Raw genomic sequence first — 14,207 nt, forward strand, 5'->3', positions numbered from 1 at the left:
AGAAGCCTTTTGGTATGTATCCTACTAATGGAATTATATATTTATTCTATTCTATTTTATATTGCGGTGGTGTTTCTTTGATTGCCAAATAAAGTTACAGTCTTCATGGATTTTAATTTTAAGTCTTGTGTACTGAGAACGAGGGGGAGCTCAGTCCATTGACATGGAAGAAAGTTCGGAGTTGAGAATGAATGGATCTATACTTCTGCTTTAAATAAAAGATAAATGGGTTACTTTTAATAGAGGACACCAGTTAAAGCAGTCTTAATTTCCATGCAGCTTTATCCTGCAGTTCAGAAAGGGTTTGTTGATGCTATACAGAAGATAGTCTTACTCTTTTTAATCGCAGCAACCAGTTTTTCCTAACCGTCATTACCAAGACCTGTACAGTTTCTTCATTTATACATGTATTTTCTATTTTTTAAATACTTCAAGGGTTAGATCTGATAATAGACAAAGATATTTCAATCTGTCTTAATAAATATTTGTACATTTATGCCTGACCTCAAATATCTAAATTACTTTGATAAGAACATAGCTTTCAAGAACCTTGTTTGCTTCCATCTTGTCAATTTTCTCTTTTTTTTTTAATTCTTCCCCCCCCCCCCCGGCTATTAGCATGATTTGGGTATGTTGCTTAAATGGATAGAACTGAAAAAAAGAGATTTGGTTTTTTCCACATATATGAAGAAAAAAAGATTATGCTTAAAACAGGTGCAAAGAGGACAATGTGTCATGATAGCCTTGTACTGTTGGGCAACAAGGAAATGAATTTATTTTCCCATTGTAATGTTCATATGCTTCATGTTAAGTTAGTAAGAAATGTCAGATGACTTAAACTTTTAGAAAGTTTGCTGCATGAATCTTTTATATTTTGGTTACAAAAATGTATTTTAGATTCCATGTCTTCAGTCATGTGAAATGTTAATAATGTTTTGAGATGTCCTTTCATATTGTTAAGTCTTTTTTTCAAAGTTAACCTGAATATCAAAAATAACTAAGACCATTCTGTTTTCTGCAGTACTTTGGAAGCTTGCTTGTAATATTCTGCGTTGAACTGGCCTGTGGTGTTTGGACGTACGAGCAGGAAATAACGGTGAGTCAGAAAAGGAGGCTGCATTTTTCAACAGAAGAAAACAAGTATTTCCATTAGCTAGCTGTTTTCTAATTGCTGTAGTGTTTACCTTTGTTCATTATTCTGACAGTCTCATTTCATGTGACTGCGTTTTTTTTAAACAGAGAATTCTTCTGGGAACGGTTTCTGTCTGGGAGGTCCTCTCTGGTTTTCTTCCCACCTCCTCTATATTTGAGAGCTAAATCCTGCAGCCCCTGATTTAAGGACTTGATTTTTTGTTAATTCTTGCTTAGGCAGATTTTCATTGAAGTCAGTGGACGTTTTGAGGATAAAGTATGAACTTCAGGCTTAAGATAAGTATTTTGAGAGAGGAGATGTGCCCTAAAAGTTCTTCATGTTTTAAAGAGCTATAGCTGAGTGTACTATGTTGTAAACAGTGTATTCTTTCAATAGAGGACTTGCTGTCTGCTGAAATCTTTGCGCTGCCTCCACAGCTATAAATGCCAGTTTTAACCAAAACATGTCTTAGCTATAAAACACTCTTCTGTAAACTTGTGAAGAGGTTTTATCTCTGTCTAGTTTTTATAGCTGTACCAACCTTTAATTTTCAAACTGGAGACTTGTAACCATCGTGCAAGAAAATGGGTGAGTGTTGAGCAGAAATTAAACTGAAATGTTATTCTGCTGGCTGCTATATCCTTACGTCTTGTACTCAGTCTGGTACATTTTTATGAATAGAGGAACAAATATTTTCTCTGAGCTGCCAAGATATGCCCAACATACTGGTTTTTCCAACAGTGAGTAGCAATTACATTGCAGTAAGATGGGAGGGAGGCTTCTTGATATTTACATGGTACTGGGACCAAAGGAATTTCTGGCAGATTTGAAGTCTGAAGTTCTGTGGCAGCACTTTGCATCAGCATTCATTCCCTTGCGGTGCAGATTCCAGAGGGGTGTTCTAATATAACAGCGATTAAGGCTATCCCTTTACTTTAAATGTCAGCTTACGTTGGTGCATTTTAAAATTGGGAATGTGGACAAGAGGCATGCTTCATCCTATGGGCACAACTGCCCTCTGTGGGGGTTTTGCCAAGGATGACATTTATAACTAACATCCATCTTTCCACAGAAATCTTGTCAGTGGAAGCTGACTGAAATAACATAGCCTTCAGTGCACTGGTACATGCTTTCTCCAGCCTTCACTATTCAGTTAGTGAACCTGAAGTTACGGTGTGTTTTAGCGTGACCCCCAAGCGTTCAGTTACCTGCTATGCTACTGAAACCCAAACCTGGGACAGTTTGATAAAAGCTGGCATAGCCCTACCATATGTTAAGGCACTGGTGATGCTGCTTCCCCCCAGAAAAAAAACATGGCTGTCGCTGCACCCCTTTGCCAAAACAAGCAGCGCTGAGCTCCATGTCTGTACTTTCTGCAGTGGGTCACAGTGAACGCAGATACTCCACGCTTCTCCTGTTCTTCCTCTTCCTCCCAAGAGTTTAAGTGTATGAACATGAGCATGGAAATAGAACAGAAACAAATCTCTTCAGCAACTGCTTTTCTTTTTTTTGTGTCTTTTCTTCGCTCCCTTTATATATTTTTTTTTTATTCCTCATCCCCTGAAATACTTTTGTATTTTTTTTGTTTTTTCTTTCCATCTCATTTCCTCTTATTTCCTTTGTCCGAACACTGCTGCTCTTTGTGTGATGAGGTGGCCAGACTCAGATTTCTCGCTGCTGACACCTGAAGGGAATTTGGCAGTCTGGAAGAGCACAGTTGTTTTTCAGTGGTTCTTTCACACCTGTGCAGGTCACGTCCCTAGAGCATGCTTTCTCCTGCTTTACTTGACAAAGATAAGACGACTCCCTCTTATAGCCATGGGGTGACTTGATGTCATGTTCAGCGTAGCATGAAATCACATGAGCGCTGGCGGGTTTCAGAGAATCAGTTGGCATTAGTGTAGGTGGGTGGGTGATGTTGTCAAAAATGTCACCGAGGCATAACCGCCTCTGCTGATCCAATATGAGCTCTCCTTGGTGTGTGGACAAGTTGTAAAAGTCCTTGTATAAACAGGTTTCCTTCCAGCTCATGATAGGTCTCAGCGTGAAGTGTGCCTCATGACTAATTTATTCCACCCACAAGATTCAAAAGTCACTGTGGGTTCTCGGCTTACTTGGGCATTGGTCAAGCCTTGAGACTCATTAGAAAAATAATAATGAATAGGTAGATCTTAATGGCAAACTGAGCTTTACAGAACTTACGCTAAAATCAAACCAGCATCTCTAGTTTTTGTTTGTCTACACAGAACACAAGTGTTGGTGTATAGTCAAACAAATGCATCTCAAGATCATGTATTATTGTGCACTACTGCATGCATGAGCTGACGGGAAGCTATTTAGTAGATACATCAATGTCCTTAGTTTGACATGTTGGCATTCTCGGAGCAGTCAAACACAGAGATTCCAATATCCCTTCTTAGCTCCAGAATTCAAATTGCCTTCCTACAGTGGGGTTTAGTTTGTTTTGACTCGCTTTTAATTTCTTTCTCTCACTTCTTCCTTTCTTTTTTTCCCTTGCTTTCCATTGTTTTCATAGAGAAGTTGGACGCCTTGTGTTACGTGCGTAACCTTGGACTGTATTCAACTCAAATAAGATAATAAAAAAATAGTCTAGCAAATATGAGCTTAATTGCAGCGATAGCAAATCTTATCCAAAGAAAGCAGAGTGCTAACTTCCAGCGCAGTGGAAAGAGAAATGCATTGAGTACAAAACCAAATTATTTTATTACAGTGATCAGTGTAAATGATTGTGGTAGAAATATTCTGTGATATTGTTTTTAAGTATTTTTAATACTCTACTGCTAACATATTTTTCATGTGGACAATTGTGAGTTCAATGCTTTACAGCTTAAGAAATAAAAATTTTGCTAAGTGAGAGGTGTGTTAAATTTCTGCGCTATTATTAATATATTCATATTCACGATATATGAAGCTTTACCAGGGTGTCAAAAATGTAGTATAACTTAGCAGCGGCAATGAAATATTATCAAATATTTGGATGACAGGGTCAGGCAGGCAGTGATTGTTCCTACAGTTTTGTAAAGCATCTAGCACGACAAACACCAGGCTCCTTGGGGAAGTATTGTGATCATTTTTTTTTCTTAGGTTACATTTATTGCTATTTGCAGAATGCCCTTACTGTTCGCTCCAAATGGAACGGGATAGCTAAGTCACAGCCGCTAGAGGAGCTGGGCTCCCCCGCACTCAAATGAAAGCTGATACTACAACTGTGATTTCTTTCACCATGACTATTAAGGCTAATGGGAACAAGGCAAAACTCAGCATGAATGGTATGTGTGCCTAGAAGGGCAACTGCAAAGTCTTCAGCTCCTTGTTTTAGTTTGGCACACTGAAATCTGTGCTGCTGAGCAGAAGTTAATATCTTATCTTGACTCTTAACTGTATTGTATGCCAGGTGCCATAGCACTTGCTTCTATTGTTTCTAATAAATTACTAACTGAGGGTCATAGTCTGACAATGGAGAGCACCAGCTCCTCACTTCTGAGTAGTCAAATTTGAAAGAAATATACTTGGAGACTCCTCCTTTCAGAAGAAAAGTTTTACAAGGCCATGAGTGAGTGTGAGGAAAAAAGTTCACAGAGCCTCGTTGTCTACACTTCCTTGTTACCGTTCTTGAGCAAGATACTGAAATCAAGTACATTCAGAATACCTGCGTGCGGAACTCCAGGCAAAGCCAGAAAGCCACTGAAATGACTCTCAGGGTAGAATTCATCTCAATTAATTTTATATATTTAGAAGTTAGATGTTTAAACCTAAGTTTGTCACCTTAGACAGTGAAGTTGATTTGAGACTTCAGTGGAATGATTCATCTGCTCTGTTTAAAATATTTATCTTGAGATGAATTGCGCCCCATATCACTGCCTCTTTCTTTCTGTTGACTAAGACGACACCAGGGAGATACCTAAATTGGGGCAGAAAAATGCCATCTACTGATTACTTGGATGGGACTTGGTTCAAGTTTTATGCCAGGTAAAAAAATCTGGTAATGATGTCATCAAATTGTACCCGGCTATCTCTGAATCTCTCCAAAATGCACCTCCTTTTCCAGTGTACATTAATTTGTAAGCAAAGGATACAAATAACTTTTTCCTGATATTTTAATAAAGGCTCATAAAGTTTCAATATTGTAAACATTGAAGCACTTGTTCTCCTGTTTTATTTGAATACAACATTATTTTGGTCATAGCGCTGGAAAGATCTCAGAATAGATGGAAGTTCTGGGTTTGGAGCCACAAGCCAACTGCTCTGTTGTATGAATCGCTTTTCTTTCCTTGCCCCAGGTTCCAGTGCAGTGGTCCGATATGATCACACTGAAAGCCAGGATGACCAATTATGGCCTACCTAGGTACCAGTGGCTGACCCATGCTTGGAATTTCTTCCAGAGGGAGGTAAGATGACAGTTAATTATGAGCTGAAGTAATACATGCTCGGTAAATGTTATTTATTTGCTAAAGGAAAAGATTTGTTTTTAAGTAAATAGGCAAATAAATGCAAGTTCATTTCATGTGAAACCCTGTAGTGACGATATCTTTTTAACATCACTTGATATCCAACTCTTGAGCTTTTGTAGGCCCAAAAGACACTAAAACACCAAAAAAATATGTTACTAAATTCAGTTAAATTGCTAACATTGTCTCCTCCTTTGCCAGTAAGGTTTGGACACAAGCGTCTTTTAGGATTATTGTAACATTTAAGAATATGATGTATATAAAATTAAAAATCTGCAGGTAAAGTAAAATGAACATTTCTATATGCTGTTTCAATATTAAACTGTGCTCCCCTTCCTGTAGGCTCTGTTAGTTTCCTTTCATGGAGCTGTCATAGTTAAGATATGTGTTTAGCTGGAAATGAGTGGGAAAGGAAGTTTCCAAAAAGATGCCAACACTGTCTTTTTGGCTAAGGTTAGAGAAAGTGATCAGATTTTTTATTTCCTTTGACTGGGGAGGACGGGAAACAAACCAAGAAGCTGCCTTGTATTCACAGCTTTGCCCTCTAGTCTACAAAAATTCAGAACTGTTTTTAAAGAATGAAGTATTATATTACAAAAACATGAAATTGCCCAAGGTAAGACCCATTAACTCCAAATATAACTCACGTGCCGGAAGAGAACTCTTTAAATGCCTGTCATTGTGCTGCCCTTTTTGAAATGTTGAAATCTATCATTGTTGCACAGATTTCCTGTTTATTTAAACATTTCCTGGCAGCACTTGGTTAGTCTGTATTTATACTAAAACCTGAAAGAAGGACTACATGAGGTTAAACAGCCCCCACCCTCCCCAGTCCCCTGCTCTGGCTATGCAAGTGCTCTGTGAAACAGAGTAATCCTTCATATGCAGGTAGAGTGTTTGTGTCTGTTCTGTACCTGAAATAACATAATCAAATGGTCTCGATTTCCCTGAATGGAGCTGATACTGTATCTTGGTTTTAATGTAAAGGTTGAATAAATTAAAAGCTGCCTCTTACACTCCTGGTTGTTGTAGTGTCATCATAATGGCTGGTTTTAAAATGAATCTTAGTAATAAAACTTCAAGCATGCCTTAACTCTTCCAGGGGAGAATAAGTTCCTTTTAGAAGTTAGATTTGCTATATTCCATCTCTGACCAAAGGAATGGTTTGGGGAAAGTTTGAAGTGAACTGAGAAGGCTCTTTCACAGCTCCTAGTTAACTGGTGGGCTCTCATTTTTAGTCTGTCTACTCATAACTCGGACGATGGATATGTGAGCCTGGTATGTGCTTTATGCCTGAATGAGCACTATGCTTGGGGTCCTTCTTCCGGCAGCATTACAATTTTTTTTCCTAAAGAAAAAATTTGTAATTACAATTTTGTTCCCAAAGATTCAGCCCTGATAAGCTTTGTGCTCTTTCTTCTGTATCTTTTAACATCTGAGAGATGGGAAATGTATATTCTCCCCAACCCCCTTGCTGGTCTATTATCAGAGTTGCGACTATGCTAAGGAAGATGAGAAGAGTCAGTTAAGTCAGGAAGGAAGACATGGGCGGGGGGAAGAAAAGATTTGAGAGTAAGAAAAGGATGTTTAATGAGGTTGTCTTTGCAATTACTATTACAATGGGGAGCCAAAGCTTGAGCTTTCCTTAGACAGTCCCATGTTGGGAGGATTTTGACTGACTAACGAACTGATAGAAACAGAGACATTAAAGCTATGGTGAAAAAGGAAGAAGTGGGATTTGTAAGAGGACTGGTGAAGTCAAGGCACAGTGTGTGCCAACATGGTGTCTGGGCACCGATCTGCTTGATTGTGACCGAGGAGTGGCGTGGTATACAGGACTCTGGCTCTGAAACTGGTAAAGGGGGCAAATGTTCCCAAGCCCGTGGATGAAAGGAACCAGGTGTTGAACTACAAACACTCAGGCTGGCGCTGGAGAACATCCAGACGGAAAAAAGCAGCACCTTGTTCCTGCAGCAAGGCTTTTTTTCAGTCATATCAAGTCCCCATCCGATGCCGAAGAAATCTAATGTAGCTGCTTCAGCCCTGTTTTATGTGAAAGCCGCTAAGGATGTGGTAGGCTGGTCATTTGGCTTTAAATCTCTGTGTGCTTTGCAGAGGAGAAGACAGGTTGTTAGTCCTGGTGGTTTTTATAGCCAATTATGGCTTCTCTGCTTTGCAGCCAGACTTCCTACTTTTATGGTTGATTCTGTTGCAGTGTTTATTTTAGTGTGATGCCACTTCCTTTCATTTTCCTTTTTGCTTTCAGCATTTGTGATTTCTATACCTTTTTGCTTACTTTTTTCATCTCATTTTCTTGTTTCCGTATTCAGATAAATCTATGCTTTTTCTCATCTGGTTTTCAACAGATGTGTCCATAGTTGTAGGAATAATCCTCACTAGTAAGACCTTAAATCATCTTTTCCTGCTACTTCCTTCAGCCACAGGTATACTTGTTCGTTAGTCACCCTTTTGACATGAAATTATCATGTGTTAGTTCCTTGTAGTAAGGATAGCAGAATTACAGGGTAGGAAAATTTCTGTGAAGCATCCGTTGAGGGAGCAGTTGGGATTTAAAGGACAGAGCAGTATCATTGACTGTTTCTGAGGTCTTCATTGGTCACTACATTACATTTTCACATTGCTTTTGTGTAAAAGTACGGCAAAGAGGATACGTGGAAGCTCTTGCAGATGGTTTTAGTCCTACGTAAATATTTTGAAAGTTGTTAATAAGAATTTATTTAGCTTTTTTGATGGCCTACTTTTATGAAGAAGTAGCATCATTATTGCTGATCTCGGCTAATCCTTCCTTTGCAGTTTAAATGTTGTGGGGTGGTGTACTTCACAGACTGGCTGGAAATGACAGAGATGGACTGGCCGCCTGACTCCTGTTGTGTCAGAGAGTTCCCAGGATGCTCTAAGCAGGCACATCATGAGGATCTCAGTGACCTTTATCAGGAGGTAAGAAGAAAACTCTGGGTATTTCGGAAGGCTTTGTACATTCTTCCTGATCAAGTCATTTTCCAAACTCATCACCTGCAGTGCAGCAGAAAGGTTTGTAGAGTAATTGCGTTTATGGAAAGTGTTTATTGTGTTTGTTTATGTTTATTATTTATTAATGCTGAAGAGGGGGGAGGAGGGAAGAAAGAAAGAAGGAAAGAAACAAACAACCCACCTATCCACCCTTACTTGGAAGTGAGATAAGTTAGTAGCAATGCAGTTAACATATGAGATATGCTTAAACATTGAGGTATTTGTTTTGTATTGGTTAGGTTGGAGTTGAAATTCACTCCAATCAAAATAAAGAAATAGTTCTGGTGTAATGTCCAGTCTCCAGCTTGCCAAACTAAGAAAAATTCTCCTTACCCTATGGTAATGAGGACTCTAGTGGTGTGTACAGTGAAGGATGCTTTTGAGAAGTCCTTTGGAAGATGGGAGCTCTCTTGGTAACAGGGCTCATGCAAGGAGGCAGGTAATTCCGTTGCTCCGCTGTGAGCATGCTTAGAAACTTTGTGTGAAAATGCTCTTTCTTTCTAACTCGACTACATTACAGAATGATTATTATTTTAAAAGAATAAAAAAAAGCCTTAAATTTTTTTTAAAAATTTAAATTTTATTTAAATTTTAAAAATTTAAAAAATTTCTCAGGAGAGGACCTATTTGACCTCAAAGTGGGTAAGGGAGGAAATCATGGTAGTGAATCATTACCGTTCTTAGGGTGAAAATTATAAAAATAAGTAAACATGTTCCCTACTAAAACTTTTAACTGTTCTCACAAAAATGTTATAAAAAATCACCTTTGTCTGGAGATTGCTTTGCTACCTACCTTGTTTTTTTTATGCTAACAGACCTCTGAAGACCTTTAATTGTGTATTCAGTAATATCACAATGACCAACAGTCCAGGTAGTCTGGTAGCAACAAAAAGCATGTCTCAATCAAGTAGTTACGAGGATCTGAGAAGAGATGCATTCTTCGTTTGCTTGCTTTAAGAGTAATATAGGGTGCATAGGAAGGAGAACGGGCCTGAGAAGCATGCTTTCAGCTGCTGCAGCATGAACATTTCCCTAGTGGACAGCGCAACTCTGCGTTATGGAAGAGCACCCAAAGAACCATTTTGTCTTGTCCCAGCCTCTTACTGTTGCTCAAGACTCTTTCTTACAAGAATCTATTATGTGGATCTTGTTCAGGAGCCCTGGAGAGATGCCTCCGAAGCAGGGGAGATTCACTATATATTCACAAGCCAAGATGAATATTAGCTATTGCCAGGAAACAATCGAGTTTTTGGGAAATGGCATCACTGATGTGGAGTGATTTGCTAGATTTGTATGGCATTGATTCTATGAGCAGAAATTATATAATCTATTCTGGACTTTCAGACATCCATCCTAGGCCTCACGTGCTTCCACTACGAAGAGAGAAGGTAGAGCTGCCAAAAGGCAGGTGCCTCAGAAGGCCAGTCTGTGCTAGGTAACCTTAAAGATAGTGGCAGAGGCTGTTTTCTTTCCACGAGCTACTTGTAGAGCCTCTCCTGCCTTATGGCAAGGCTTGCAGCACAGGCAGCACTGGTTACACTTTAGAAGTGTCAGTCTCTGAAAGGGAAAGCCATTCAGGCTTCTTCTGGGACCTGCCAATGTTGTCTTCAAGAATGTGTAAGAATGAACTGTGACTCACTCTGCAATAATGGTTATTTTTTGTAATACTGTTGCCAGTATTGGTACCGTACACCCTAACTCTATCATAGAGAGCCCTCAAGGAGTGTAGATGTATAGAAGCTGCAGAACGTTCATTTGCCCTGAGCGTCCTTCCTGCTTTTGTGAAAAGGCAAGCATATGTAAGCAGTGTCACTCAATAAAAAATTGAATTTTTGAGCTCGGGAAGCTCAAAAATTTCTGAGGAGGAGTACTAGTCACTGGAGTGTCTTGTGGAAATGGTAAGGTTTTCTCATCTCATCTCTCCTGCTAACGTTTCATTCCCACAGCCGTATTCCCGGAAAGTGGTTCTCTGTTCGAGTTCTTTTGGTTCTACTTAGAGAAAATTAATAGCCAAAGATAATGATGATGTAGAACGCAAGGGCTCTGAGACCCACCTGATAAAAAGAAAGGCTGCCTGGCTTTTTTTCTAAAAGAAACCTGAAGGGGACATTTCTGGTTCTTTGTTGTATTCAGCTCTTAGCAAAAATTTATTTTTGGTTGTCTAGTGCAGAATCAGTTCCAAAAAGGGACAGGCTGTTTTCTGTTTTACCAGCCACAAAAATACTCCATTGCTCTTTGAGATATGTACAATATTTGGTTGGCAGAACATTTTTTTTCCATGGTGCTTGCCTGTGGGTTGTCTCGCAGGCTCGTATAGTATACTTGCTAATATGTTTATCTATATCATGCAAAACCAACTTACACTTGCAAGGCTAATCTGTCTGACTTCTGCTTTGGAGAATTGAAGGAGAAAAGATTTTTTTGAAAGTGATTCAAAACAAACTTGCATAGTCTGGTAGTTTGAGAGGGAGCCTGATGAGATTAGCCTCACTAGCCTAAAACTGGCTTATGTAAATGCTTCGCAAGTCCATTCTGGTACTTCAGAAAATTTTTTTGTAGTACTTCAGAAAACTGAAGTTTGGTTTGGCTGGGATTTATAAAATTGTTTTGTTGTAGCTGTGCTGTAATTTTCTGCTGGGATCTCAGAGCTTTCTGTAGTCTAAGTTGGAGTCCTTCACAATACAATTTTTGTAGAAAGAAAAGTGGCTATAGTTCTGCTTGAGAGTATTTTTGGCAGAAATCACGTTTCCCCTGCTGGATTTTGAAAGCTGTTTTTCAAATGTGTTCGTCTTCTTGGACTGCTTTTATTCTGACAAGCTTCACCTTTGGTGCAGTTCACGGAACAGACTAACCTGAGAAAGAGCGTGGTTGTGAGGGAGGTGCGTCAGATGACAAAGTGGCCTCAGAGGTTCGTTGTGGTCTGAGGACAAGGGGAGCTCTGCCCGTCTTGTGTTGGGAACTGTAGCCTAGATAAAATGATTGGTAGGAGCTGATATCTTCAGAAAAATCAAAATTGCATGTTCAATTTTTTTTTTTTGTTTTCTAGCATAATTTTGAGTATACAACAGATCTGTTGAATATGCTGATGGTTTATCTGTTCTACTCTGAGAAGTGCCTTATTTAAGATCTGGTCCTTATTCAATGATGTTGCAGTAAATCAGAAATACATGCTTTGTTTCCATTTTAAGACTGAAAATATAAAATGGCCTTTGTAATAAATATGAATCAGGCCTTTAATCCATAGCTCTGTAGGAGTTTGAAGCTGCAAAGTTTTATACTGTTTTTGAGTTGTCAACAAGAGCTCCCTGTTTAGTGACAAACTTTTACTTTTGCTGAGGAAAGTATATTTATGTACTCTTTAATTGCAGGCTACCAACTATGAATGTGTTGCACAAGCAGAAATAAAATACATGAATGTGAGGATAACATGAATGTGGCTGGGTATTTCTCAATTTTGAATCTGATTTTGAACGTGTATTAGAGCAGAACTGTAAGAACATTAAGTGGAGGGAGGCAATCTATCTAGATTGGGCATAATTTGTCTCAGTTATGTGTCTGTACTGCAGGAGATGTAGGCATTAATGTTATTGCTCTCTGTTAATGGATGTTTCCTCTAGGCAACAAATGAACTGAATTTGAATACTGCTGTGGTTGAGCATTTTTAAATTGTGACCAGAGTGTACCTTCATCCCTTAAAGTATCAAAAATATTAAAATGCAGCCAGGTTCTCTGTAATTAAAAACAAATTTGGAAAGTAGTATAATTATAACACTGTGTTGTAGTTGAAGGAAAAAAGACACCAATATGACAATTTTTGTTCCTCATCAAGTTCAATTACATTGCTTTTGCTACAGCATGGGTTTTTTTTTTCTTTTTCCTTTTCAGATTTCAAAGAATCCACATTTACTCCTTGCTCTGTCTAAACTATGTTAATGTTTAAAAAGTGGCACACTGAAATGATGAATGGAGCAAAGATGTTGAGGTCCTTTAGCTTACTCTGGTACAATTGATACATAGTACATTAATTTTATTTAGATCCTAAATGAGAATCTGTTGACTGCAGTGTGAATTTTGTGTGTGAGGCAAGAATCGGGCCTTTCATCAAATACAGTCAGGACTGTAGCATTTGAAATTGTTGGCTTTAGGGAATTTCAGTGTGATTGAAAACTGTTATTTATCATGTCCTGTCTTCAGATTCTGTCACTTTGATCAATTGCTTTCTTTTCATAGAAAAGCTATAAGAAATATGTCGTAAGGATACAGACGCAAAACTGACATTTTGAAGACAATGCCCATTTTGATGGGTTCCTGATGTCCTCTGCTGGGACCAATGCCTTTTGGTACTCGTGGCATTATCCCATTCAGATTATTACTCTGAATTTTCCCTTGGTGGCTGTGCTCCTTTGATTTCTGTGCTGTGAAACATTTTGAAGTTTAGAACAGAGAATAATCGTGGCCTAGAGTAGCTCAGGGCCTTCTCTTCAAAGTTTTATCCTTCCTAAGACTGGCCATCCCCTTTTCTGAGCAGCAAGCACCATAGCTTGCATTTACGCTGTTGTCCAGTAGTTCCCAGAGCTCGTGTCTCTGTGTGTTGTTGCTGCCTTACGAGGGCTTCGGAGCTTTCCTCAAGCCTTGTACAGTAATTATTTGTCCATTTAAGCAAACTCTGGAGCATGCGCTGATGGATTGAAAAGAGCTGAGGAGTCAAAGAGCAACTGTTCTTTCTAAATTTCCATTCCTAGGAAACGTTAACTTGTTTTAACATACTTTTTGTTCATCAGACTTTTTGTGTGTAAATTTAAATAATTGCTTTGGATTTACACCTGCTCGATGGTAGGGAGAGGTGGTGTATGTGACCATCATCCTAATACAGCATGTGGATGGTAAGCTTTTCCGAGCAGGGTCTAGCGCGTGCCTGGGTTTGTGCAGCCCCTGGTGCAGGGTGGGTTGTTACAGCTACTCTTACAGTGGTTAATGAAACAAAACAAGGCAGTGATACTGTGAGGTGACTTTCAAACGCAAATGTCTGCACAGTCTGCATTGACAGAACAGTCGGTGGGATGTGTATTGGTACTTGCATTGCTTCAGAGCTGTAGGTAACCTCAGTCAGCCTGGGGACCTGCGTGGCCAGGGTGGTCCCTGCTGCAGCCAGAGATGGTGTACAGGAGGGGAAAAAGTGTGGAAACCACTATGCCAAACCAGTTCATTTATGAACTGGTAAATTTCTCTGTCACTTTTTCACAATATTGGCTTCGATGTTGCCTCCCAGTAACAATGACTTGGAGTTGATATGACTTTTTTTTTTTTCCCTCTGAGCAAATAACCAACAGTCTTTTCAAAGACTTTGGCACATTACTGTGCTTTAAATAGCAACAGCCCAGCACAAGATATGAGATAAAACTGGCTTTTGGTATAATGCCATCATCATAATTGACAGAGAAGTTTCTACGTTCAGATCGGAAATTAAGCTGGTTAATTTTAAAATATAGTCTACATATAGGGGAGGTAGGCTGAGTGTAACTAACAGAAATGGATATGCTCTTTGCAGTGAGGAGATGCTTCTAGTGCAAGAATAA

The 14,207-nt window shown here is 39.1% G+C and overlaps 1 protein-coding gene across 2 annotated transcripts in view; it reads left to right on the top strand.

Annotated features, from left to right (window-relative positions):
* TSPAN12 (tetraspanin 12) overlaps positions 1 to 14,207 on the top strand; it is a 45,628-nt gene that overhangs the window by 29,086 nt on the left and 2,335 nt on the right. The window contains exons 5-7 of one of the 2 annotated variants that reach the window (XM_075147027.1): positions 1,022 to 1,096; positions 5,434 to 5,541; positions 8,416 to 8,559. In XM_075147027.1, the coding sequence (XP_075003128.1) occupies positions 1,022 to 1,096; positions 5,434 to 5,541; positions 8,416 to 8,559 (327 nt within the window). Of the gene's footprint in view, positions 1 to 1,021; positions 1,097 to 5,433; positions 5,542 to 8,415; positions 8,653 to 14,207 lie in introns of both variants that reach the window. The other variant, XM_075147018.1, reaches the window with a different exon arrangement.

This window comes from Calonectris borealis, chromosome 1, assembly GCF_964195595.1.
Source record: "Calonectris borealis chromosome 1, bCalBor7.hap1.2, whole genome shotgun sequence".
In the NCBI taxonomy this organism is placed as follows: domain Eukaryota; kingdom Metazoa; phylum Chordata; class Aves; order Procellariiformes; family Procellariidae; genus Calonectris; species Calonectris borealis.